Source organism: Plutella xylostella, chromosome 27 (assembly GCF_932276165.1).
Source record: "Plutella xylostella chromosome 27, ilPluXylo3.1, whole genome shotgun sequence".
Taxonomy (NCBI): Eukaryota; Metazoa; Arthropoda; class Insecta; order Lepidoptera; family Plutellidae; genus Plutella; species Plutella xylostella.
In genome coordinates, this window is record NC_064007.1 from 3,943,835 (window position 1) to 3,968,540 (window position 24,706).

General features: G+C 37.8%; 1 protein-coding gene across 8 annotated transcripts in view; it reads right to left on the minus strand.

Annotated features, from left to right (window-relative positions):
* LOC105383676 overlaps positions 1-24,706 on the minus strand; it is a 31,128-nt gene that overhangs the window by 2,159 nt on the left and 4,263 nt on the right. Inside the window, exons 1-8 of one of the 8 annotated variants that reach the window (XM_038110405.2) lie at positions 23,140-23,423; positions 22,816-23,042; positions 11,609-11,685; positions 6,000-6,073; positions 4,272-4,320; positions 3,764-3,880; positions 1,077-1,184; positions 621-657 (exon numbers count right to left, since the gene is read on the minus strand). In XM_038110405.2, the coding sequence (XP_037966333.2) occupies positions 621-657; positions 1,077-1,184; positions 3,764-3,880; positions 4,272-4,320; positions 6,000-6,073 (385 nt within the window). In that variant the 5' untranslated portion in view covers positions 11,609-11,685; positions 22,816-23,042; positions 23,140-23,423. Of the gene's footprint in view, positions 1-620; positions 658-1,076; positions 1,185-3,763; positions 3,881-4,271; positions 4,321-5,999; positions 6,074-11,608; positions 11,686-14,504; positions 14,629-22,815; positions 23,043-23,139; positions 23,425-24,706 lie in introns of those variants that run through there. The other 7 variants (XM_038110403.2, XM_038110406.2, XM_038110401.2 and 4 more) reach the window with 7 other exon arrangements.

The following is a 24,706-nucleotide window of genomic DNA, read 5'->3' on the forward strand; positions in this document are numbered from 1 at the left end:
GTATTATTATTACTAGCTGTTCCTGTGAGATTCGAGCCGCCTCAAAAAGTTTTTTGGAAATTCCGCGATAATGCGCGAATGCCTATGTGTTAATTCAGGGCATTTCAGGGTTTCAGCTAACTCCATATCAAATTTCGTTAAAATCGGTTCAGCCGTTTTGACATGAAGAAGTAACAAACATACACACATACATAAATAAGTGCAATACTCACAAACGCATTTATAATATTAGTAGGATTCTTTATTGCACATAAGTATAAAGGCGAACTTACCTAATGCAGTATAAAGTAGCAATCTCTACCAGTTAACCATTGATGATGTCGAGAAAGTAATTGGTAGTGCAATAGTGCATTATACGCGTGGTTACCTTACATAAAGCATACACACGGTAAAACATAGCATTCAATGAAAAGAATTCCCATAGTTGAAAAATGCTTTGGAGAAGAGCTAAATGCAAGCAACAAGACAAAATAATTATATAGAAAGAGAAAATTTATATTTACTGAAATACATAATAATAATACTTAAATTCCTAATCTATCCCTTGAACAAAAACTACGGAGAATACTTTCTTGTTTTAAATATAAATTCAGAAGTAGCATTTTAGTTTTGGAACTTACATTTTCGCTTTAACGGTTTTTTTTTGATGACTTTGATCTGAAAAAGCAAACAAATAAGTACGTAAGACGGTATTTTGCAGCTCAGTCGGGTTAGCGCCCGTTTTGCACGCCAGAGATGCGGGTTCGAATCCCAGCGCCAATGACCAAAGATTTTTTTGAAATTTAGAATACCATCGCTCTTACGGTGAAGGAAAACATCGTGATGAAACCTGCACATCTAGATATGTGAACCCACCAACAAGTGGCCAAAGCTTAGGAAGGTAGTTTAAAATGTTCAAAATCATCGAAAAAACTATATTAGGTAAGTATATTATTATATGGCCTGTTTTCAGTACTTTCCCAAGGTTTTCATGAGTCAAACCGTTACAGTGATACTGCCGGATCCGGTAGGCACCAAAAACGTACCGGATCTATATGGTTTTCATGAAAGAGTAATTCTATTATGCATACACTTACATGATTCGCGTAGATTTCTTGTAGATGAGGATCACTAGGTGGCCGGCTTATTCGCTTGGCCAGCGGAGCGGGCGGCACCGCGGGTAGCGGGTTCGACTCATGTGCTATCTGAAAACAAACCACCACTGTAATGCACGGTGGAAAAACCTCTTCCACACATTTCCGTTACTTAATTACTTACTTACACTGATTGACATTGAGATATTACGGTGAGGAAACCTTCACATCTAGCTAGATTTCCAGATGTGTAAGTAATTTAATTACGTACCTACTCATAGGTACAGTAAGAGGCAGAGAAACCTGACCCCCATCAGAAGCATTGTTACTATGAGAGGGGGGTCAGGTTTCTCTGCACCTGACCGTACCAAACTCCGATACGGCTCGTGACCTATCACGAGTGCAAATATACAGCGAAAATCAGACTAAGTCGTGAGCATATCAATGTATGTATGTCGCAGGCATCTGGTTTAATCTCCTGTTTGATTGAACCACTGGCCCGTTCATTGGATGACGCTATTCAGTTGTATCAAATTTCTTCCCCGTTGCCTGTGGGGTGAAACAAGGGTGTGTCCTTGCACCAACATTGTTCGCCTTATACTTTGCAGTAGTAGTCAAAGAAGTCTTACAAACAGTCTCCGAGGGAGTCCGGATTCGCTTTCGCACAGGCAACCTTTTCAACTTAGTCAGACTTAAAGCACGTACTAAAGTGTCGCACGCATTGATCACAGAGATCATTTATGCAGACGACTTGTGCTTTTTAGCAGAATCCCCAGATGGGTTACAACAGCTAATGTCCTCATTCCACCAAGCTTGCTGCAAGTTCGGCCTAAAAAAAGACTGAGGTCATGACCTTAGACACACACGGTCACGAGACACTATCGATAAAGCTTGGGGAAGATGAGCTGAAGCAGGTGCACAAGTTTCGTTATCTGGGGAGCACTTTAACATCCAAGTGTGACCTTGACGCCGAAATTAACAACAGAATAAGTGCTGCATCCGCGGCATTTGGCAAACTGCGTTCCAAGGTCTTCTGCTCACATGATCTTAAGCTGGCTACCAAAATATCCATGTATATGGCGATTGTGCTGCCAAACCTCCTATACTCCTCCGAGACGTGGTGTTTGTATCGCAACCACATACGCACTTTAGATCGTTTCCACCTCAAATGCCTACGATCCATCATAAAGATCCGATGGTCTGACCGAGTGCGTAACACCGAAGTTCTGCGACGGGCCAATGTTGGTGGCATTGAGGCCTATTTAATGCGTCGACAACTTCGGTGGTGCGGTCACGTATATACGCGTATGGCGGAGGAGAGAGTGGCGAAGCGCATCTTTTATTCTGAACTAGAGGAGGGTAAGCGGAAACCTGGCGGACAACTCCTCCGATATAAAGATGTTCAGAAGCGGCACATGAAAAGATGCAACATTGAGCCCTCTCGTTGGGAAGATTTGGCGGCACAACGGCCTGAATGGCGCAGGGTGGTGGCAAGACGAGTACGCGAATTCGAGCTGCAGCGTAAAGCTGAATTAGACGCGAAACGCGACCACTTAAAAGCTCGTCCACCTGCCGCCATCAACTATAATTATGTCGGCGGCGTACTCACATGCCCACACTGTGCAAGGGGGTTCGCCGCAAAGATCGGCTATATAAGCCATCTTAGGGCGCACGCGCGCCTACAGAACTAGGGGTCGAAGTGGTCGCCATGGCCGAAATCGGTCGGACCAATCATCATCATCATCAGTTGTATGACTAAAGGACAACTCGTCAAGTCGTTGATTGTAACGTTCGACGTCTTGACTGAACGACATTCAGCGAAGTCGTTGAATGGGATATAGTATAGAAACTTTGTAATGTCTGGTTAGGGTGAACATGACCAGACAAGAGTCAACAAAAAGACTATGTTACAAAGCTCTTATCTCACAAATTAACTAAACAATAACAATAAACATAGCTTCATATTGTTGTTCATAATTATACAGTTTCGCCACAATTTTTTCTTCGAAGCTATCCGCCTGCGGCGTAATAATAGGTAAATCCATGTTGTCACACTATTTTAACACAAATAAAGCACTTTAAAGCTAATTTATTTGCAAAAAAACTAACAATATAGGTGCTTTTTGTGTCAGCTGTGAGCTGTTAGACGCCATATTTGTTTTGTTCACCACCTGACTGATTTTAAGTCAGCTAAGTAGTTGGACGTTTTGTGACGCTTGTACAATCAACGTTCGGCAGAGTCATACATTTGAGTAGCGCCATCCAATGAACGGGCTAGTGGTTCAATCAAAAAGGAGATTAAACCAGATGCCTGCGACATGTACATGTAAGTAGGTTACTTTATTACACGAGCAATGAAAAAATTCCACTTGCAAAATTTTAACCCTAATTTTTAAAAACATTTAAGTAATTTAGAATTTTTACAAAATGTTTACCTTCGCTTTTGGTTGGTAATATTCTGATATTTCTGATGCGCTGACAGTGTCATTATAAACTTTTTCATTGCTCGCGCTCGTGACTGTACAGTATAAGGCAGAGAAATCTGACCCCCTCTCAGAAGCATTGTTACTATGAGAGGGGGGGTCAGGTCTCTCTGCACCTGACCGTACTTATATTTAAATTCGGTAGGTATATAGGTACGACCGAGTCCGCGTTGTTCTATGGGTATAGGGGTATAGGTAGATACTTACATTTTGAAATGTGCCATTGTCGGGTTGAGCGAGGGTGTCCGCGGGGGGAAGGGGGGTGCCCGGTGGCTGCGACGACGGGCCGGCGGTCTCGGGGTTAGGGGCTGATGTGTCATCGATCTAGAAAAAACAGTTCAATATGTATATCCAGTGTGCAATACGGCTCGGTACGGTTAGAATTAATACATAATAAGGACTACTGCTAAGATGTCCCCTGGGAGAAGTCATGATTGCGTCTGACGTAATTACATATATAGAAAGAGTGTTACAAAGTAGAACAAAGCCGAAAGGGGGTAAATCAGGGGGTAATTCTATACAATTCCCTTTTTTCTACAACTTGTGTAAATTGGTGAAAATAATCTTCTCCCCATGGTAAAAAAGTCACGTGACAAACCAATTTTTAAATTTCTACGGATAAGCATTTTTTTCATGCGAATACTCGCATTGCACTTTGGTTTATCAGCTGGTGGTGCGTTGGTTGTTCAATACTATACAGTGGAAGGAAACTTACTCTGTCCTGTGGGTTTAGAAGCGCCTCGGCCTTCCTCTTCGCCCGCACCCTGAAACAACGACATTATTTTATAGAGGCGTTTCTTAAAAATAGTTTTTATGGGCATTATTAGAAAAATAGATGGCGTTGCCATAGAAAACAAAACAGGCACGTTATCAAAAAAAAATATAAGTACCTAAGCATGTACTTTTAAAATGTGTTGTTTTTCGAACCCGACAAACTTTAAGGCTGTATTCTACCAGTGATTTCATCGAGAAAACACCCCCACCCCATATGTGGGGTCAAATCTCAATATTCTAGAAATGGTGGCCATTTAAAAGTTTTAAATAAGTTCTTAGTTTTCATAAAAAATAATATCTCGAGATTTAAACGCCTTACGGACATGAAATAAAATGATTTTATCCGCAAAAAGTCATCTCTATCCAGTATCCAATAAAAATATCCACAACTGCCAAAAATTTACATAAAATAAGTTAAAAGCCTAATCTAGTTTTTTTGACAATAAAAAACATCTTTATTGGTCCACCGTCCACCCGCTGCCGTGCAGGGCGACCGAGGGGATTAAGTGAAACTACGCTACGGAGTCCCACACAAAGGAAGCAGGTTGTTGGAGCTTGTCGGCGCGGGCTACCAGCGCATAAAGTGTCTAGGTTTCTTTCGCGCGGCTCCCGCACGTACAGAAAACCATAGGCAGGCAAGGCAGAAAACCATACTCATTATGCTGGTACCACACTTGGCTATTCGTGTTTTCCAATACTGCCATTGGTGGTCAGTATATTCGTCAACCCTTCCTTCATTGGAAGGAGACCCGTGCCCCAGCAGTGGGGACGTAATGGGTCGTGATGATGATGATGATATTCGTCAAACCCCTAATGCCGTATTTGCCTACAAAATAGGCATACAAAAAAAAAACACGATTGTACACGATTGCAGAAGACATACTCTTTGCAGAAGTTGCATGGAGGAAGATGAAACAGCTTCCCATGTCTTGTTACATTGCAAAGGCGTGGAGACACTACGATCAAAAGCCCTCGGATCTTCGGGGTCCCTCCGGGAAGTCATGAGCAACCTAGGTCGTCTACTGGCTTTCTGGCGTGAGCTTGGATGGCTTAATAGCTAGTCACCCCGTAGGTATTTCACGCATAATGGCCCACCTTGGAGGCTAAATGCGGAAAATCAGCTCGCCATGATAGATAGATAGATAGGGAGATACACGATTTTCTGGCTTGAATCGATCTTTTGGATCGTAATGGATTGTAAGACCCTGTCCAGATGAGGCGTTGTAACTCGTGCGTAACTTGCGCGTATCAGTTTATATTCGTCCAGATACCGCGTTTTATCTGACGGGATATACCTCAAAACGGCTAGCACGGGTGCGTCTCCGTCGCGTGAGCCCGATACAAAAAAAAAATTACTTACGTATATCATAATAGCGTTAGCGTCCCGTGCTAGCCGGTCTAGTATCTCGAGAACGCGCGAGTGGACTCGCGCATAAAATAAAACGCCTCATCTGGACAGGGTCTTCCTCCGTGAACATCTTCAAAAAAAAGGTACCTACTTATTTTTTATGGATTTTTGATACTTTACATAAATTGTATGGCTTGAATCGATTTCGAACAAACGTCCTGTCTACAAGACTGTTTACTCACCTATTGAAGATAAAAATTAAGAATTATTGAAGATGACAATCAATTAACACAATGACAAAACATGAAAAAAAAAACTTACATGCGGGCGATTTTCAAACTTCGTCTATAATGCTGAAGTTTCTTTAATTTTCCGACCTTCTTGTATGACGGCATCTAATGTCAGAATGAAAATTTAAAAAGAAACATCAAGTACCTACTCTATCTATACAGGGTGTTGCAAAAAGGGTATACTAAGCCGAAACCTACATGTGCAGCATGGTATAACTAAGCCTGAAACTGAAATCAGAATTTGAAAATTCGCGAAAAAAAAAATTCATTTTCCACAAAAACTTACATAATATGTTTAAACAAACATGTTCGATTACTTACGTTTGATTAATTTAATTTAATTATTCAATACGCTCCGTGTATGTGTGCGTGAGGCGGCTGTGGCGGCCGGCGCACAGTGGTTCCGTTTTAAAAAACAGTTGATATTAAACCTAAGAAAAATAAACGATGATCACCATTTGATTAACGGCTTGTTTCAGTATCCTATATATACCTATGTATTTGTTTACCAACGTAATTTTTTTACAGTTCTTGTATGAAGAATCTTTAAAAAATTGTATGTTGGTAACCAAATCACTGGGTGAATAAGTAGGATATTGAAAACGGCCATCAAGGTTTTACCAATACCTACATATAAAATAAAACAACAGAAAATAAATAAAATAAATATTATGTATTTGAAATATTTTTATTGGAAATCTTCACAAAATAGTTACGAATTGTAGAATTAAGTAGGTATTTTTGACATATTTTATGTCCCTATTTTTATATTTTACAGTCGGTGTCTTTAACTACACTCGCGAGCAACCAAATCGACTCAAGCCTTGACGGCGCAAACATACATTAATACAAGTAAAATTATGAATAGAAATAATAAAAATGATATGTCATTTAAAAGCTTAAGATGTCAGCTTTAATTTGATATCATTATTATTGAAATCCATTCATCATTTTTGAAATAAATGATGTCTGAACGCAATTGTAGGAAAAACGGGAATTTAGGAAAAAAGGGTATGGGTATCGTATTATACAAATTAAACAAAAAATGTTAAGATAAAAATTTATTTATTTAAATCAATACTTTGTATTGCCCCCTCTTGCCCTAATTACAGCCTGCAGCCTGTTTCTCATAGACCTTATCAACTTTTTGACAGTTTCCTGAGGAATGCCGTCCCACTCCTCTAATAAAGCTGTCTTCAGCTCGTCCACGCTTGCAGGGACTGGATTCCTGGCCCGAACTCTTCTTTTGAGCTCGTCCCATAAGTGTTCGATGGGATTCAGGTCAGGACTGAGCGCAGGCCAGTCCATCGTGCGCAATTCCTTCTCTCTCAGAAACTGCCGACTGACTCGTGCCGTGTGGCAGCGGGCATTGTCGTGCATTAGCACGAAGTCTTCACCGACAAATTCTGCATAGGGCACAACATGACCGAGTAGAATGTCGGTGATGTACCGATCAGCTGTTAACCCGCCTCCTCGGCCGCCTCCAGGCACGAAAACAAGTGCGGTTTTTCCCTCTAGAGAAATACCAGCCCACATCATGCAGGAACCGCCGCCATATGCTACTGTTTCAGCGAAACAACATTGGGCAAATCGTTCCCCCGGACGCCGGTAGACCCGGCCTCTCCTGTCACTGCCATGCAGACACACTCTGCACTCATCAGTAAACAGGACCGACCGCCATTGCGCAATGCTCCAATCGAGATGCTCTCGAGCAAACTGAAGACGCGCTTGTCGGTGGCCTGCAGTCAATTTGGGGCCTGATGCAGGTCTTTTTGGTGTCAAGTTGGCTTCCTTCAAGCGTCTTCTCACTGTCCACTCGCTGACAGCCACTTGTCGTACACGTCTCAGTTCTTGCTGCACATCAACGCCCGTAAGGTGTCGATTGCGCAGCGAGGTTGAGACAATGAAGCGGTCGTCTCTCTCTGAAGTGCAGCGGTGGCGGCCCGTTCTTGGTCTTCGATTGAAGGCACCAGTCTCTTGGAACCGTCTGTATACTCGGGATACAGCAGACTGGCTCAAGTGGAGCTGGGCAGCGACTGCTCGCTGACTTAACCCTTGTTGCAGCAAGGCAACAACTTGAGCAGCTTCTTCTGGTGTGGTATCCATGGGTTTGCGAAAACAAGGAATACAATGCAACGAGATGTGTACCGGTCAACTTGCAACAAGCGACTGATAAGGTACACCGGATGTGGAAAGGTTTTATAGCGGGATCAGGTAGCGCAAGGCGTGGATTCCTAATGAGGTAATTAACACTGACGGGCAATTAAAATGCGTCATTAAATCTGCGCTTAGTTTTTTTTTATGGTATTGATCTTAATTGAAAGCCTAATTCTTCAGCTTTCGAATGACATATCACTTTTATATTTACCATTTATCGTTTTAGGAAAATCAATGTATATGTGCGCCGTGAAGGCTTGAGTCGATTTGGTTGCTCGCGAGTGTATATGTATTATAATTATAATCATTGAAATCGGATCAATATACTAATGTAAAATAACAGAACGGCTAAATAGGGTAAAAACCCCAGAAGTTGACCGTTTGTATTCAAATTATTAAATCTTCAAAGTAGGTACGACAGATACAGTATTAATGTAAGATGGAATTCTATTGAGCGGTGGTAGCTGAGTCGGGTAAGCGCCCGCTTATAATATGACATACAATATAACATAGCTCTCACGATGAAGGTAAATATCGCGAGGAAACCTGCGCAGTGCACATCGAGATTCTACGAGTAGTACTCATTAAAAAATAGCCATACGGCTAGCGGCCTATCACGTGAGTACAAATGTACAGCGAAAAGAGTCACCGATATTACAGTCGTGAACATAATTATGTATGAATGGAATTAAAAGAAAAATCTTTTCTTTTTTTTTAATTACTTTTTCCGCTTTAATCCTGGCAAAACAGTAGCGGAAAGCATTTTTTTTCGTTTTTCTGTCTCTTTCTTGTTTATTGCTTCCAAAATATATTGAGGCTCACGAATTTCCATTTTTCTGTCCAGCCTTGAATCAATAATTTCTGGTAGTAAACAATCATAATAAAATGATTTCAATTTCGTTTCCATGTTGGTCTTCCAGAATTCGTCATCTCTTTTTATAGCTTCTATTTTCATATCTTTTTCTGTCCAAACAACAAACAAACAAATTTCCTTCCTGGTAATATGGAGTTGACCCTGGACCTGGTAGAACCAGTCGTGATGTGTATTTATTTTAAAGTTTCCGTCCTTATCCTGTTTCCAGATAATAATTTTCTTTTTTGATATGCCTTCTGCGACTGTCATATCCTTAGCCGAATATGGACACTTAATTTCTATAATTTTGTCTTTTGAGCCGTCTGGACTCTTTACTAATCCATCTGGACTGGCTGCCAAAAACGGTAGTTCAGGGTCGACAAATAACCCACATTTCTTTATACCTTCAAACTTATCATCATGTTCCTTTAAAACTTCTGCCAATTGTTTCAATGCAATATTTTCATTTTCTTTGCCATAACGTATAGATTTTACGTGGCTCAGATCGCCAGTCACATTGAGAATGTTTTTTACGAGAGGTGCACATTTTATAAGGCCTCTTTTACAAACCTTACCGAAGGCAGATGCAGTAAGACGAAATTGTCTTTTTTGATGCCACTCAATCGAATCTGCTTGTAAAACAGTTCTCTTTTCAAGAGACTGGCGATCTTCATCAGAAAGATTAAGTTTGTCCATGTGTTGTGATCTAGAAAACTCGAAGTCAGCTTGCTCTAGATCCGGCTTTTGACAGCAGTCGCCATAGTCTTTGTCTGCGGTACTATTTGAACCCTTTTTTGGCACAAAAGATTTTGTTAATCTCCGTCTTAAACCTGCGATTCTTTTTTTATTGCGTGTAATCTCTAAACGTTTTACAATAGGGACTTTTTAGGACTTCGCATCAAAATCTTTTTGCAAATATACGATTGCGGTTCTTTGGAGTTAAATGACACTACTGACCCAGCACAGCGAGCAGTGTAAGACTGGCGACTTGAATAATTAATTCTTTTACCGCCCACAAACTTCGCAATTACGCTGTTGAAAACTTCTGCAATGTTACTATTTACATCATATATTAGGCTTTTGGCATTATTTACTAATCTGGTCATAATTTTTAAGATTGCAGTAAAAATTTTGCTAGACTTCATTTCATCTACAAAATCTTGTTCGTTTTGATCAATGTTTTTGCAAAAGTACTGTTAACTTGTGATTTCCAAAAACATACTATACCTACTTTGATTTTATTGTCATAATCATCATCAGCCACTACACGTCCACTGCTGAACATAGGCCTCTAAGGAGCGCCACAACACTATCCTTGGCCTTGACCTAAATTCATTAGGTAGGTAGGTATAAGAAAAAGGGGTAAGTGTACAAGTTTTACTTACTTCATTTCTTCATGCATGTGTTTAGCTAGGTTTTTTCGCCAACCACTTCTCTTTCTTCCTTTGTTAACTTTGTTTCCCATAGTGAACTGACACCAAACTCTGTTTACGTAAAAGATCCGTGCGCGAGCGCAAGCGACACAACCTCCCCGTCTGACGGCCGTAGCCAGACTAACGCGGATACGGGGGACACAGGGCGGCTCCTCTTAGACTGGGAGGAATACGCGCCAATTTTATTATTTTCTTCGTATTATTGAAATAAAAACATATTTTGAAAAAATAAAGTTTATACTATATCCAAAACGATTAGTTTTATTACAATACAAAAACTCAAAACGTTCCTTTAAGTATTGAAGCCGTAGTTAGGTTTCAGATGGTTTTGGTTTTCCGTTGCAGAGGTAACTTTGGATTTTTTTTCTATCGAGGAAACTAAAAGTAATGGCGTTTTCGAACTTTATAATCGAAAAAAGGTATTCTCAAATATATTATTATATAAATCTCATAACTAAAGCCTTAGTAAAAACGATACAGCAATGCAACAGAGCAACGCAAATATTTCGCAATTACATATTATTTGCGCGGCGCCCTCTTAATAAAGTATATTATTTTGTCTTAAGGACGCGTATTCAAAAACGTCCCCCTCAATTTTAGGTATTGATTCGTACTATTACATACGCACGGGTCACGCACACAGTGACGCTCGCAACAACAGAATGAACTGGTAGTTGATAGGTACTTGTTGTTTTGTACGTTCATAATTTCATATTCTATTTGAAAATTAAAAGTGTTATGCTGTCTATGTGTTTTTAGGTACGTCTTACGCAACCCTAGTTTGGGCTCCTTGCCCCTTATTATAAAATGTAGACTAAAGATAGTTCAGGTTTACAACCGGTTATAACCGGTCCAGAGAATTCATATAAATCAGTAGCGTAAAGCTGGGTTTAAACTAGAACTATCTTTAGTCTTTGTTTTTTATAAGGGTTTTTTTTTATATTCATGAGTACTAACTAACATGTGACTTGGGTGACCTGATGATGGACTTTGGAGACACCTCATAGAACTACGAGACTGTTGCAAGTAGATGTCCCGAGTTTGAGCTCATTTTGTTTGTTATCATGAGTACTTGCATGCTGGGTAACTTGGGTGACCTGATAATGGACTCCGGACTCCGGAGACACCCCATGAAACTCCGAGAGCAGTGTAATGTAGTGTAGTGTAGTGTAGGTATACTAATGAACTGACACGTACGTTCTATTTTTTTTCGCATTATGTCTATTTGCAATAATCATTTTTCTAGATACTCCAAACTTCTTATACCGTGGCATCTAAAACAAAAAAAAGTAGTTAAACAAAATGTCAAGAACAAGAAGGTCATTTGAGTCGCTAGCTTTCATCACTACTAACACAACGAGCCTAAATACGACATATCTACGTTTACCCGCCTATGAGGTCCAGTAGCAGTCTCCGAAGTCCATCATCAGGTCAGTTCAGTCAGTCCGGTGGGAAGCTCTCATCACAAGTAACACTACGAGCCCAAACACGACATATCTACGTCTACCCGCCTATGAGTTCCAGTAGCAGTCTCCGAAGTCCATCATCAGGTCAGTAAAAGTCAGGGTTTTTACCCGACCCGATATTGTTGTGTATTCATAACACAACAATATCGGGTCGGGTAAAAAAAGTACAGGAATAGGTAGGTATTTACATTTTTCGTAATCAATAAAGATTCAAGTCTCAAGAGCAAGGAAATAACTATTCGTATCTATTAAGTATACGTGTTTATGTTTTCACTTTGAGCGGCGGAGAAAAACCGACACAGAGGTCCACTACTCCACTCACAAAGGCGCTATGGGGCAGACTAGACTGATTTGTTTATTGAAAATTTATTGTAACAGTACGGGATAAGACTTTTGAAAAATAAACCCTGCCGCTAAAGAATTACGAAGATCACGAAAATCATGTTTTTTTTAAAGACAACAAACTATTTATTTTTTGAGTTTTGTATAGGATTCCGGATTATAGAAGGCCAATGCGTAAAATTCAAATTATAAGAACATATTTTTTTAAACACTAAAATCTTCGATTTATAATAAATCAATAACGCAATAAGTGTCGCTTATGGCATTTTACCTACATAGTACATACCTATACAATTTTATGATATAAGTATAAGTACCTACAAAATCAACTGAGCGCATTGCCATTTCATTAGCGACCGACCTATTGTTTCTTGGAAAAAGTAGTTCATTTCCATGGTCTAATTAAGTTTGTAAAGGGATGATAATATTATATTTTGATAGAACCTTAAAAAATGTTCATGTTGTCGATATCGATGAACTCCACTAGAATATCGATCATACATACCCGGCATGGGTCCTCTCTTTTTTGTTTCGTCAATGGCGAATTACAGTTGAGGTGAGAGCGAACTAAATTGATCCATATCTCATTACTTAGGTACTAAACTATTAACGTTAATGTAAAAATAATATATCGTCTTCTCTTTTTTAACTTATTAGTGTTATCGTATGTAAAAAAGGACAACCTTGCCTAAAATGACAACATTGCGGCTGGTCGCCATGTTTAGTGGCAGCAAACCAACCAATGACGAAAGAAACGTCGATAATAGGGAATATGCAAGTGATTCAAATAAAGGTCAAATATTATTTTTAATAAACTTTGCTATTTCAGAATTATGCCTCCATCAATATTTTTAAGCATAATTGTTGAAAAGTACAAAATAACTTCGGTAACTTTACATCTTTGAAACGTGACGGAATTTCTTAGACCGTATGTGAGGATATTATTATGCCAATCTCATAATAATCTATGCCCTTAGAACAGACCGTCTTCGCGACTGGCGAGAATCATTATTCTGAGCCGTGAAACGTCAACGATGACATCACACTTCTTCACACAAAGTTTTGGGCGTTTATAGTGGACGTGTTGGTTATAAATCAATTTTTAACTGTCTTTAAAATACCTTAAATTACTTTTTTAACGTTGTTTGTTTACTAAGTATAATAAAGCGATGTAAAACTACCGAATAAGAATATAAATTGCCGAAAAAGAATGCATCAAAGTCATTCAAAGTCAAAAGTCAAAGTCAAATATTTTTATTCATCGTAAAAATATAAAATTTTCTGATGAACGTCAATTTTTACAAATTACTCTCCGTTCAGATAAGGGGGGGCTCTTTCTGTCTAAGGAGAAGAACGGAGACAAGAAACTCCTGAGCCCTAATCCCTCTTACCTATACAGGGTGATGCAAAAAGGGTATACTAAGCCGAAAACAGCATATGCAGCATGTTATATCTAGGCTCGAATCTGAAAAATTATTAATTCTCCATAGTAAAAAGTCACGCGACCAACTAAGTTTCTATAGAAAATGAATATTTTTTTTCGCGAATTTTGAAATTCTGATTTAAGATTCGGGCTTAGATTATATAATATGCTGCACGTGCACATGCTGGTTTAGGCTAGGGCATGCAATACCGCAATACCGGGATCCCGGACAAAATTATATTTTTTTCAATACCAGTATCGGTATTTTTTAGGCTATAAATATATAATTAGCCTTGTATTCCAACAATTGTTTCCTACCGTTTAATGCAATTTTCGGCCATTTGAAATCCACAGTTGTCCAAGCGTAAATGGACACCGGATGTAAAAGTAAAAATCTAAAATTTAAAGTCTAATACGTAATTCTCGTAAAAACCTTTTACAAAATACAGAATTTGATTGCTTTTTCTTTATTTTGACATTTACGACCTTTAAACCCAATATATGCAATTTATTACAGGGGAGTCTAATACCGGTATTAATACCGGGATCCCGGTATTGAGTTGTATTACCGGATCTCAATAACGGTATTGAAAATGATTCCAGTATTGCATGCCCTAGTTTAGGCTTAATATACCCTTTTTGCAACACCCTGTATATCTCAAGTCCTCTCTTTTCTTTCGTCATTGAATATGGCGGCTGCTACTGACAGTTCGACTACAAGTTACGATGACGAAATCACTAAGATGGCCGCCAGTCGCAATATTCATGAACGTGCGGAGCTGCAAACTGTTTTTTTTTTAAAGAATCTTTTTTCATATCACATAGCTACATAACAATATGTACAGCACACATTACAACATACCTTATTTTTGGCTATCAAAGGCGTTCAGTAGATTATTTCGTAACTGTATTGAACAAGTTTGATATTGAAACAGAGCACAGCTCTGAGACAGAACGACACAGGTCCTGCCCCGACAGCGCTCCAGCGCAGACTGGCGCAGACTAGCTAGTGTTATTTTCTCCATGGCAGGTGACAGACTGCTCATTCTCGTTCTCAGTATAGTGCCACAAACTTATCTGTTCCGGTGACAGCTCACATAAATAACTAATATTTCTTAATTCTATAAGATTTTAAGTTTGCCCGTATTGTTAATTCGCTCTTGCGGTGTTAATAAACCCATCTAATCATTTACAATATATGTACCTACAATTCATTAGTAAGTAATGAGATATGGATCAATTTAGTTCGCTCTCACCGGAACAGATAAGTTTGTGGCACTATATAAAGGTATAAATAATATACTCTGTGGCAGACTGACTCTGACGGACTCGGGACTGTGTGGTGTGACCATTCAACCATTGTGTGACTGAAAGCTGAGCTGAGAGGCTGAGATGAGAGTGCCTGAGAGAGCAAGTAAGGTGATCGTGATCGATAACGCAAACATAAAGGTAGTCTGGGAGTATTTTTATGGTTTGATTAAGTCCTCTAATTATTCAGATCTACTTACCGAAACAGGTTATAAGTAATTTAAGCTAAAGGACGATAAGATCAACCGGGGCCATTGCGCCACAATACTTTGACTTTCATATTCATCTGATCATAACAAACAGACTATACGCCTTATTAAGCTATAACTTGTGATACATATTAGGAAATTTTATCTAGTTTCATATTATGATGCAATTTTGTAGAAATTTAAATATATTTTACGTGTAAACGACGTTTCTACAAAAAATGGGATTTTTAGGCGCAATAACCCCTAGAGGGGCTAATGCCTCTTTCACTAGTTTTGTGTGCTTGGAAGAGGATTTTACAAGTTTAAGTAGATATAATTTATAGAATTACTATTAACGTAGCTAATTATTAGCTTGTAAACTAAATACTGCGCTTAGTTAAGGAGAATCAGTTGATCAAAAATTTTTGGGGCTATGGCGCCTACGTAGCCTAATTTATTGTAGTGGCATTTACCCCATCCAAGATTCCAGGGGTGCTCAACATTTTATTTATGAATACTTTATTGGACTTAAAAAAGTATAAATACTTAAGTGACAAATTAAAATACAGTATAAAAGCATACAAGGACATATTTTTTATAATTTGCAATCAAACCACAACTTTAAATTAGTAAGTATACCATTTTTAGAGTCTGACGGAATTTTAATCATTACAAAACTATTTAGAGTTTTAAAAACAAGTGGGATCATTCTGTTATTATGACTATTTTTTATTTATTATATGATTATTTTGTATATACCGTGTTAACAACATTATAATGTCGACACCAAATGACGCCACTTTTTAAAATATTTAGTTTATTATATATTAAAATTATTTACGTTTTAGTTGGATTACCAATCTAAGAATGTTAAATCTGATACGTCGTTAATGTTCTTCAATATTGCAGAAGGCGTCATTAACCTAGTATTTTTCGTTTAGGAGTAATTTGGTGCTAATGTCACTGGAACTTTTTCATTGCTCATGAGTGTATTAAATATATTTATCATAACATAAAATGTTTAGAACCTCTGAAAATGGGGCTATTGCGCCGCAATAGAGGCAATAACCCCATCAGCCCAGAGGCATTTACCCCAAAATAAAAGCTAAACCTACAATTTTGTAATTACATATTGTGTCCGAATCTTACGTTATTTCAATAAAATAATCAAAACAATATGTAAAGCAACAAATCAATAACAGTATTTACAGTCAGGAAACATGGATTCTTTTAAACAAACACACATTTGAAACGATTCAAAAAAACGTGTCAGATAACCTGAGGTGGCCGAAAGAGGTGAAAAAATTAAAATGGCAGATTTGTTAAGAAAATTAACCCGGATACGACATCTATTGGTCAGAGGTAAAAGTTTCAGTTACAAAGATAGATAGCAGATGACTCCAGTAGTTCTAAAGTATGTGGTTCGGAAGATAAATGGATTCGAGGCATTAGCCCCGTAGGCGACTTGGCCCCGGTTGACCTTATGTATTTTTCCATCAGCTATAATTATAACCTCGCAAAAACTTATTTCGAAATATTGCCTGGCTATGTAACTGCCCAGAAGTACTTTACATATTTATATGATACTAGCTGTTCCCGCGCGCTTCGCTTCGCCTTAAAAAGTTTTCCCGTGGGAATTCCGGGATAAAAAGTAGCCTATGTTCTTTTCCAGGGTCTAAAACGTATGTATACCAAATTTCATTCAAATCTGTTCAGTAGTTTTGGCGTGAAAGAGTAACTGACAGACAGACAGACAGACAGACAGACACAGTTACTTTGCTGGCTTGTATTTAAACCTCCACCAGAAATTATATGATACTGCCGCCAATAAATTCGACATCTCCGCCAAAACGGATAAATCATCACCAAATCATGCTTCCCAAAATATTTTTGAAATGAACCAATTTATTTTTTTACTGCATACTGTAAAACTATATTGACACCATTAAAATTTATTTCAAACCAAATAAAGTATATCATCGCTATATAGACGTAACCAATATATTATTTTATCAGTATCATTTTAATAATCCTTTCTTACCAAAAAAAGTAAAAGTAAATATTAAAAATTAAGTTTATACCAAATAATAAATAGCTTATCCCAGAACAAAGTAACTTTTTAAATTGCTTTATGAATTTTATTAATTAAATCATTAGTATGTGCCTAGTAAAATCTATCGGTTACGCCATCTCGACTCCCATTCGTGTGGCCGAGGGTTTGAATTTTGCCATGTACCAATAAATTCTATAGAAATAAGGAATTGAAATACAATTTATTATAGTTAAGTGCTTGGTGCTTGGGGTTTCTCTGATGGATCGTATCAGAAATGAGGTTATCTGTCAGAGGACTAAGCTAAATATGCAATCTGAAATGGCAGTGGGCTGGTCATATCTGCTGAAGAACCGATAACTGTTGGGGTAGACGAGTTCTCGAGTAGAGACCTCGAACAGGCAAACGCAGCGTGGGACGCCCTCCTGCCCGCTGGACTGACGACCTTAGGCGGGTTGTGGTTGGATGAGGAAGGCCGAGGACCGAGTGTAGTGGCGCTCCTTGGGAGAGGCCTATGTCCAGCACTGGATGATTATTGGCTGATGATCATGATGATGATAGGTAAATGTATGTATATGAGTATGCGGGCGCGGGGGGATGGCGCCGCTCAAATTTGACCTTGTCCAGAAGGGGTGAATTTGCCGCGATGTATTGAGGTCGATGTACTAGACATCAATACATTGCGTCCACAAGCATCGCGCAAATTCAAAATTCATGCCGCACCACTCTTAAAGCCGTAAATGCCTACATATTAAAATTAACAGGTTAATCCATTACCTTTATACTATATTTTATATTGTTTTTGGGTAGGATAATTTGGTGATATAAAAAAAAATTGAACACTTAGTTTTGGTGTCAATGTTTATATTTTAGTATAGTATGTATTTGGTGATGATTTATCCGTTTTGGCGACGAAAAAGATTTTCTATTGTAAACTTGCAATTATTTGGAGGCGTGTTTATTTATTTTGGAACGTAAACGTTTTTTTTTGGGTTTTCGATTTTGGAGTTGATTTAATTAATTTGGTTTTAATTAATTTTTTTTGGTGCAATGTATTAGCGTACAATTATTTTTTTTGGTGATGATTTAAATTGTACCCTTTATAATATTAGTTAGGATTTCTAATTCGGAATTACCCAATCCACAGAATTTCATAATAAATTGTTCCAACATTCGGAATTACCTTAATTACGGATGTGCGGGTAATTCCGAAGATTCAAAAATGCGGATTTTTTTTTACTATTTACTTTTTTCCGCATTTTTGATTTTTTGGAATTACCCGCACATCGGTAATTAAGAAATCAGTTAAGTTATTTAACTTATTGTTTTTTTATCCAAAAGATTGTCGTATTTTATCACTACGTTCGGAGTTTTAACTCTATTTTTTTGTATTTTTTGTAATTAGCCGTCTTGGGTAATTCCGAATGTTGGAACATTTTATTATGAAATTCTGTGGATCGGGTAATTCCAAATTATAAGTATCAGCTGAATGTGTATAAGTGCTTCTGGGCAGTTCTAGGCAATATTTCTAATTGAGTTTTTGCGAGGTTATAGCTGATCAAAAAATACATATGGTCCTTTAGCTTAAATAACCTAAAACTTATTTTAAATGGCATTCGTAATAAACCGCATTAATTCGGAATTATCCTCGTGCAAAGAAAAGAATATCCGCTTTTGAAACTAAAAAAATTCACGATTTCCGTGGGTATTTAGAGAAGTCTGTTAAACAGAGTTTTAGGTACGAGGGCGATACCGAAATGATCGGGAATAGAAAAAAGTACAAAGATATCATAATATTATTTACTTTTATTGTTTTTCAAAGTAGTCTCCGTGACATTCAATGCACTTTTTCATTTGATTAAACCAATCATTGAAACAGTAATTCCAGTCTGAAGTGGATACTGTCAAAACAGCTGATTTGTAAGCTTCGACCGCCTCTTCTGGGCCGCTAAACCGTTGACCACGTAGCATATCTTTAATTCTTGGGAATGTAAAATAATCATTGGGGCTCAGATCAGGGCTATACGGAGGATGGTCCATCAACTCCACGTTTTCCATATTTAAAAACGTTCTTGTTTTGCGAGCGGTATGAGAGCTTGCATTATCGTGGTGAAGGATTATACGACGATTCGGGTTAGTTTTACGAAGTTCTCTTACGACTTCCGGCAAACAAACTGTTGTGTACCAATCAGCAGTAACCGTCCTTTGTTCTTGTAATGGAATCGTAGCCACATGGCCAGTTTTCGATACAAACGAAGCGACCATTTTTGGCTGGACATAGCCAGCACTGGATGATTATTGGCTGATGATCATGATGATGATAGGTAAATGTATGTATATGAGTATGCGGGCGCGGGGGGATGGCGCCGCTCAAATTTGAACTTGTCCAGAAGGGGTGAATTTGCCGCGATGTATTGAGGTCGATGTACTAGACGTAGACATCAATACATTGCGTCCACAAGCATCGCGCAAATTCAAAATTCATGCCGCACCACTCTTAAAGCCGTAAATGCCTACATATTAAAATTAACAGGTTAATCCATTACCTTTATACTATATTTTATATTGTTTTTGGGTAGGATAATTTGGTGATATAAAAAAAAATTGAACACTTAGTTTTGGTGTCAATGTTTATATTTTAGTATAGTATGTATTTGGTGATGATTTATCCTTTTTGGCGACGAAAAAGATTTTCTATTGTAAACTTGCAATTATTTGGAGGCGTGTTTATTTATTTTGGAACGTAAACGTTTTTTTTTGGGTTTTCGATTTTGGAGTTGATTTAATTAATTTGGTTTTAATTAATTTTTTTTGGTGCAATGTATTAGCGTACAATTATTTTTTTTGGTGATGATTTAAATTGTACCCTTTATAATATTAGTTAGGATTTCTAATTCGGAATTACCCAATCCACAGAATTTCATAATAAATTGTTCCAACATTCGGAATTACCTTAAGCACTTATACACATTCAGCTGATACTTATAATTTGGAATTACCCGAGCCACAGAATTTCATAATAAAATGTTCCAACATTCGGAATTACCCAAGACGGCTAATTACAAAAAATACAAAAAAATAGAGTTAAAACTCCGAACGTAGTGATAAAATACGACAATCTTTTGGATAAAAAAACAATAAGTTAAATAACTTAACTGATTTCTTAATTACCGATGTGCGGGTAATTCCAAAAAATCAAAAATGCGGAAAAAAGTAAATAGTAAAAAAAAATCCGCATTTTTGAATCTTCGGAATTACCCGCACATCGGTAATTAAGAAATCAGTTAAGTTATTTAACTTATTGTTTTTTTATCCAAAAGATTGTCGTATTTTATCACTACGTTCGGAGTTTTAACTCTATTTTTTTGTATTTTTTGTAATTAGCCGTCTTGGGTAATTCCGAATGTTGGAACATTTTATTATGAAATTCTGTGGCTCGGGTAATTCCAAATTATAAGTATCAGCTGAATGTGTATAAGTGCTTCTGGGCAGTTCTAGGCAATATTTCTAATTGAGTTTTTGCGAGGTTATAGCTGATCAAAAAATACATATGGTCCTTTAGCTTAAATAACCTAAAACTTATTTTAAATGGCATTCGTAATAAACCGCATTAATTCGGAATTATCCTCGTGCAAAGAAAAAAATATCAGCTTTTGAAACTAAAAAAATTCACGATTTCCGTGGGTATTTAGAGAAGTCTGTTAAACAGAGTTTTAGGTACGAGGGCGATACCGAAATGATCGGGAATAGAAAAAAGTACAAAGATATCATAATATTATTTACTTTTATTGTTTTTCAAAGTAGTCTCCGTGACATTCAATGCACTTTTTCATTTGATTAAACCAATCACTGAAACAGTAATTCCAGTCTGAAGTGGATACTGTCAAAACAGCTGATTTGTAAGCTTCGACCGCCTCTTCTGGGCCGCTAAACCGTTGACCACGTAGCATATCTTTAATTCTTGGGAATGTAAAATAATCATTGGGGCTCAGATCAGGGCTATACGGAGGATGGTCCATCAACTCCACGTTTTCCATATTTAAAAACGTTCTTGTTTTGCGAGCGGTATGAGAGCTTGCATTATCGTGGTGAAGGATTATACGACGATTCGGGTTAGTTTTACGAAGTTCTCTTACGACTTCCGGCAAACAAACTGTTGTGTACCAATCAGCAGTAACCGTCCTTTGTTCTTGTAATGGAATCGTAGCCACATTGCCAGTTTTCGATACAAACGAAGCGACCATTTTTTTCGACACGCTGCGTGAGCGAATAACTTTTGTTGGCTTGACCTCACCTTCAAAGACCCAAACTGCCGATTGATGTTTTCTTGCGGGCTCATATGAATAAATCCACGATTCATCACCAGAGACGATATTGTAGACAGCATTTGAACTGCCTCCATTGAACCGTTGCAGAGCAGATCGACACCAATTAACACGAGCCGACTTTTGTTCCTCGGTCAAACGGTGGGGCACCCAGCGCGAAACTAACTTCTTGACACCCAGTTCTTCATGTAAAATGGTTTGAATGGCTGTCATACCAATGCTGAGAGAAGCCCGAATCTGCTCGTATGTCACATGTCTATCTTCTTTTATTAACTGGCGTACAGCATCGATGTTATCTTGTGTTACCGCTGTTTTTGGCCGACCAGTAGAAGGGACTGTGGTAAGAGAGGAACGTCCACGGCGAAACTCAGAATACCAACGATATATAGTCGTTTTACTTGATGCTTCAAGTTTATAAATAGAAACAAGCTCGGCGAGACATTGTTCTTGAGATAAACCTCGACGAAAGTTGTGAAAAATTATTGCACGGAAATGTTCCCGCGTAAGCTCCATTTTTTACACCGACTTGTCAAATTCAAATGGTCAATACTCTTTTAATTTTTACTTTTTTTAAAATTCGAAAATGGAATTATGTTTGAAAAAACACTACATTTGATACACCAAAAAGGTTTCACTCTAATTTATTCCTAAGTATTCTATTCCCGATCTTTTCGGTGTAGCCCTCGTAGTATATTCAAGTATACAAAGCGTCCTTACATGAATCAAAAAGACCCAACCAGTCCTCATAAATTGACAAAATACAAACATGTATCCAACTCACCCAAAAACCTTTCGGAATAACACACCTGCACCTTACTTAATTTCCATACTTCGAAGGAGCCATGGAAGGAGCTTAGAAGTCTGAGCGTCTGCACAGAAGCCAATAACGTCAATAAAATCATTGAAGAGCCGATCTTTACATATTTTTATTTAATTAATGAGAGCAGTAAAATAAAAAATATTCAAATTACAGTCATCGAAGTTCACACTTCCTTTTAGAAGATTATTGGTCAGATTATAGTGTGATTATGTGTCTTTTTATGTATTTCATCAAGTAAATCAAGAGTAGATAGCAAATTTGTGTAGCTGTCCAAACGGGCCTATTATATTTCGATGACTTTAGTGCCAAAGTGGCTTTTGACACATCTATCAAGAATTTAATATGGAGATGACATATAATTGATCAACTTTTCCCTGGTTACGATTTAACCGACTATTGTGAAATTGGAGCTTAGTGTCTCAAATTCCAACATAAGTACTTTAATTTTAAAAGAATTACCACCATAAAATTACTTAACATACCAAATTTGATATTGAGTTGCAACATCAACATGTATTGAAGCAGATGGAAGTGTTTTTTCTTGATAACATGATGACACTGGTCCTGCAGGATTCAGCAACATTTCTTTCAGTAGTGAGTCATCTTTGGATATTGGGATGTCTTGATTTCGCAGCTTAGCTGTAGGTTTAAGAACTGGCCTTGTACCCATCATCTTCCACTCCTGATAATTTTCCAAATCTTCTTTTAACTGTAATAAACAAAAAATCTTAGCAGTATTAGCGAAATAACTAATGGAAATATCACAGATGGCTCATTCTTTGTGTAATAACATTGATAAAACTTACATCAACATGATCCTCACAACACAGCATCCTTTTCCCGGGTGTATACATAGTTTTTGCATCACTACACCATCCCCACTTCATGGACTCCCTTATAGACAAAAATAATTTGTCCCGACTATTTGCGGAAGTGTTTCTACAGCCGGGAACAAAACATTTAACCATGCGTTTTGAGTAGCGATCCATTATTATGAAATTATCTTTCTTTATGGCCTATTTGTGAAGATTTCGCACTTTTTCTTTCACAACTTTGTTTACAAACAACCATTGAGGAAAAAACCTATGACAATCTGATCTGACGGGTGTGCAAACAATTTCTGCCAGTATCATGTAATGGCATTGCATGAGTATTTATTTATATTCTAATTTATTGAAGGTAGTTCTTGTTATATAAATAAATAAACATAATAGAATGTATAAGTGTATATAACACACTATATATAGATATGATATAGATCAGTGTTTTTCAACCTGTGGGTCGCGACCCCCTGGGGGGTCGCGAAGCTTCTGTAGGGGGGTCGCCAGAGGTCGAAAAAACTGGGTACTTTAGTAAAAAAAACAATAAAGATAATTAATTTAATTAATATTTCTTTATAAGATAAGATAGATCAGCGATCATAAGCATTTTACTCCACCCTTGCGAGCATGGATTTTTATAGCAAATTATTCAGGACATGTTTGCTTCCAATGAGTGCAGAAAATAATAATAAATAATATTAACTTTATTAAAATATAAAGGTTTTCAAAATTACGTCTAAATTAACAACTCATTTCAGATTTTTCAAAGTGAATCTAGAGGCTGTTAATAATAACAGAATTGAATTATACAGAATGTTGCAAAAAGGGATTTTTTTTCGCGAGTTTTTAAATTAGATTTCATTTTCGGACCTAGATATACCATTTTGCACTTGTGGGTTTCGGCTTAGTATAAGTACCCTTTTTGCAACACCCTGTATTTAACATAACTAATAAGAAACTTTGACTATATTTAGGATCTTTTAAATGGTAGCTAATAAAACAAAATCCAAAAAATTTTTTGGTCCCTTTATACATACCTACATGTTAGAAAAACCGAAGGGTCAAGGGGGTCGCAAAATGTTTTTTAATACCAGGGGGGTCGCGCCATGAAAAAGGTTGAAAAACACTGATATAGATAGATAGATCTATACTACTACGTTCAGTTTATTTGCTCATTGTCATGACAGGGCTGTGTAGCGTCTCCGTGGCTATTTAAAATAAAATAAATAAATAGTCATTTATTTCAGGTAATGAGAGCGGTGGTAGCTCAGTCGGAGAGCGGTGGTAGCTCAGTCGGGTAAGCGCCCGCTTCTAGAGATGCGGGTTCGAATCCCGGCGCTGACATGTACCAATGAGTTCTTTTAACTTAAGTACAATGTATACCATCGCTCTTACGGTGAAGGAAAACATCGTGAGGAAACCTGCATATCTAGATCTAGCACATCTAGATATGTGAACCCACCAACCCGCAGTGGACCAGCGTGGTGGGAAATGGTCCAAGCTTAGGAAGGCGGTTTAGACCTTGGGGATATGCACAAAGGTCCACTCGAGA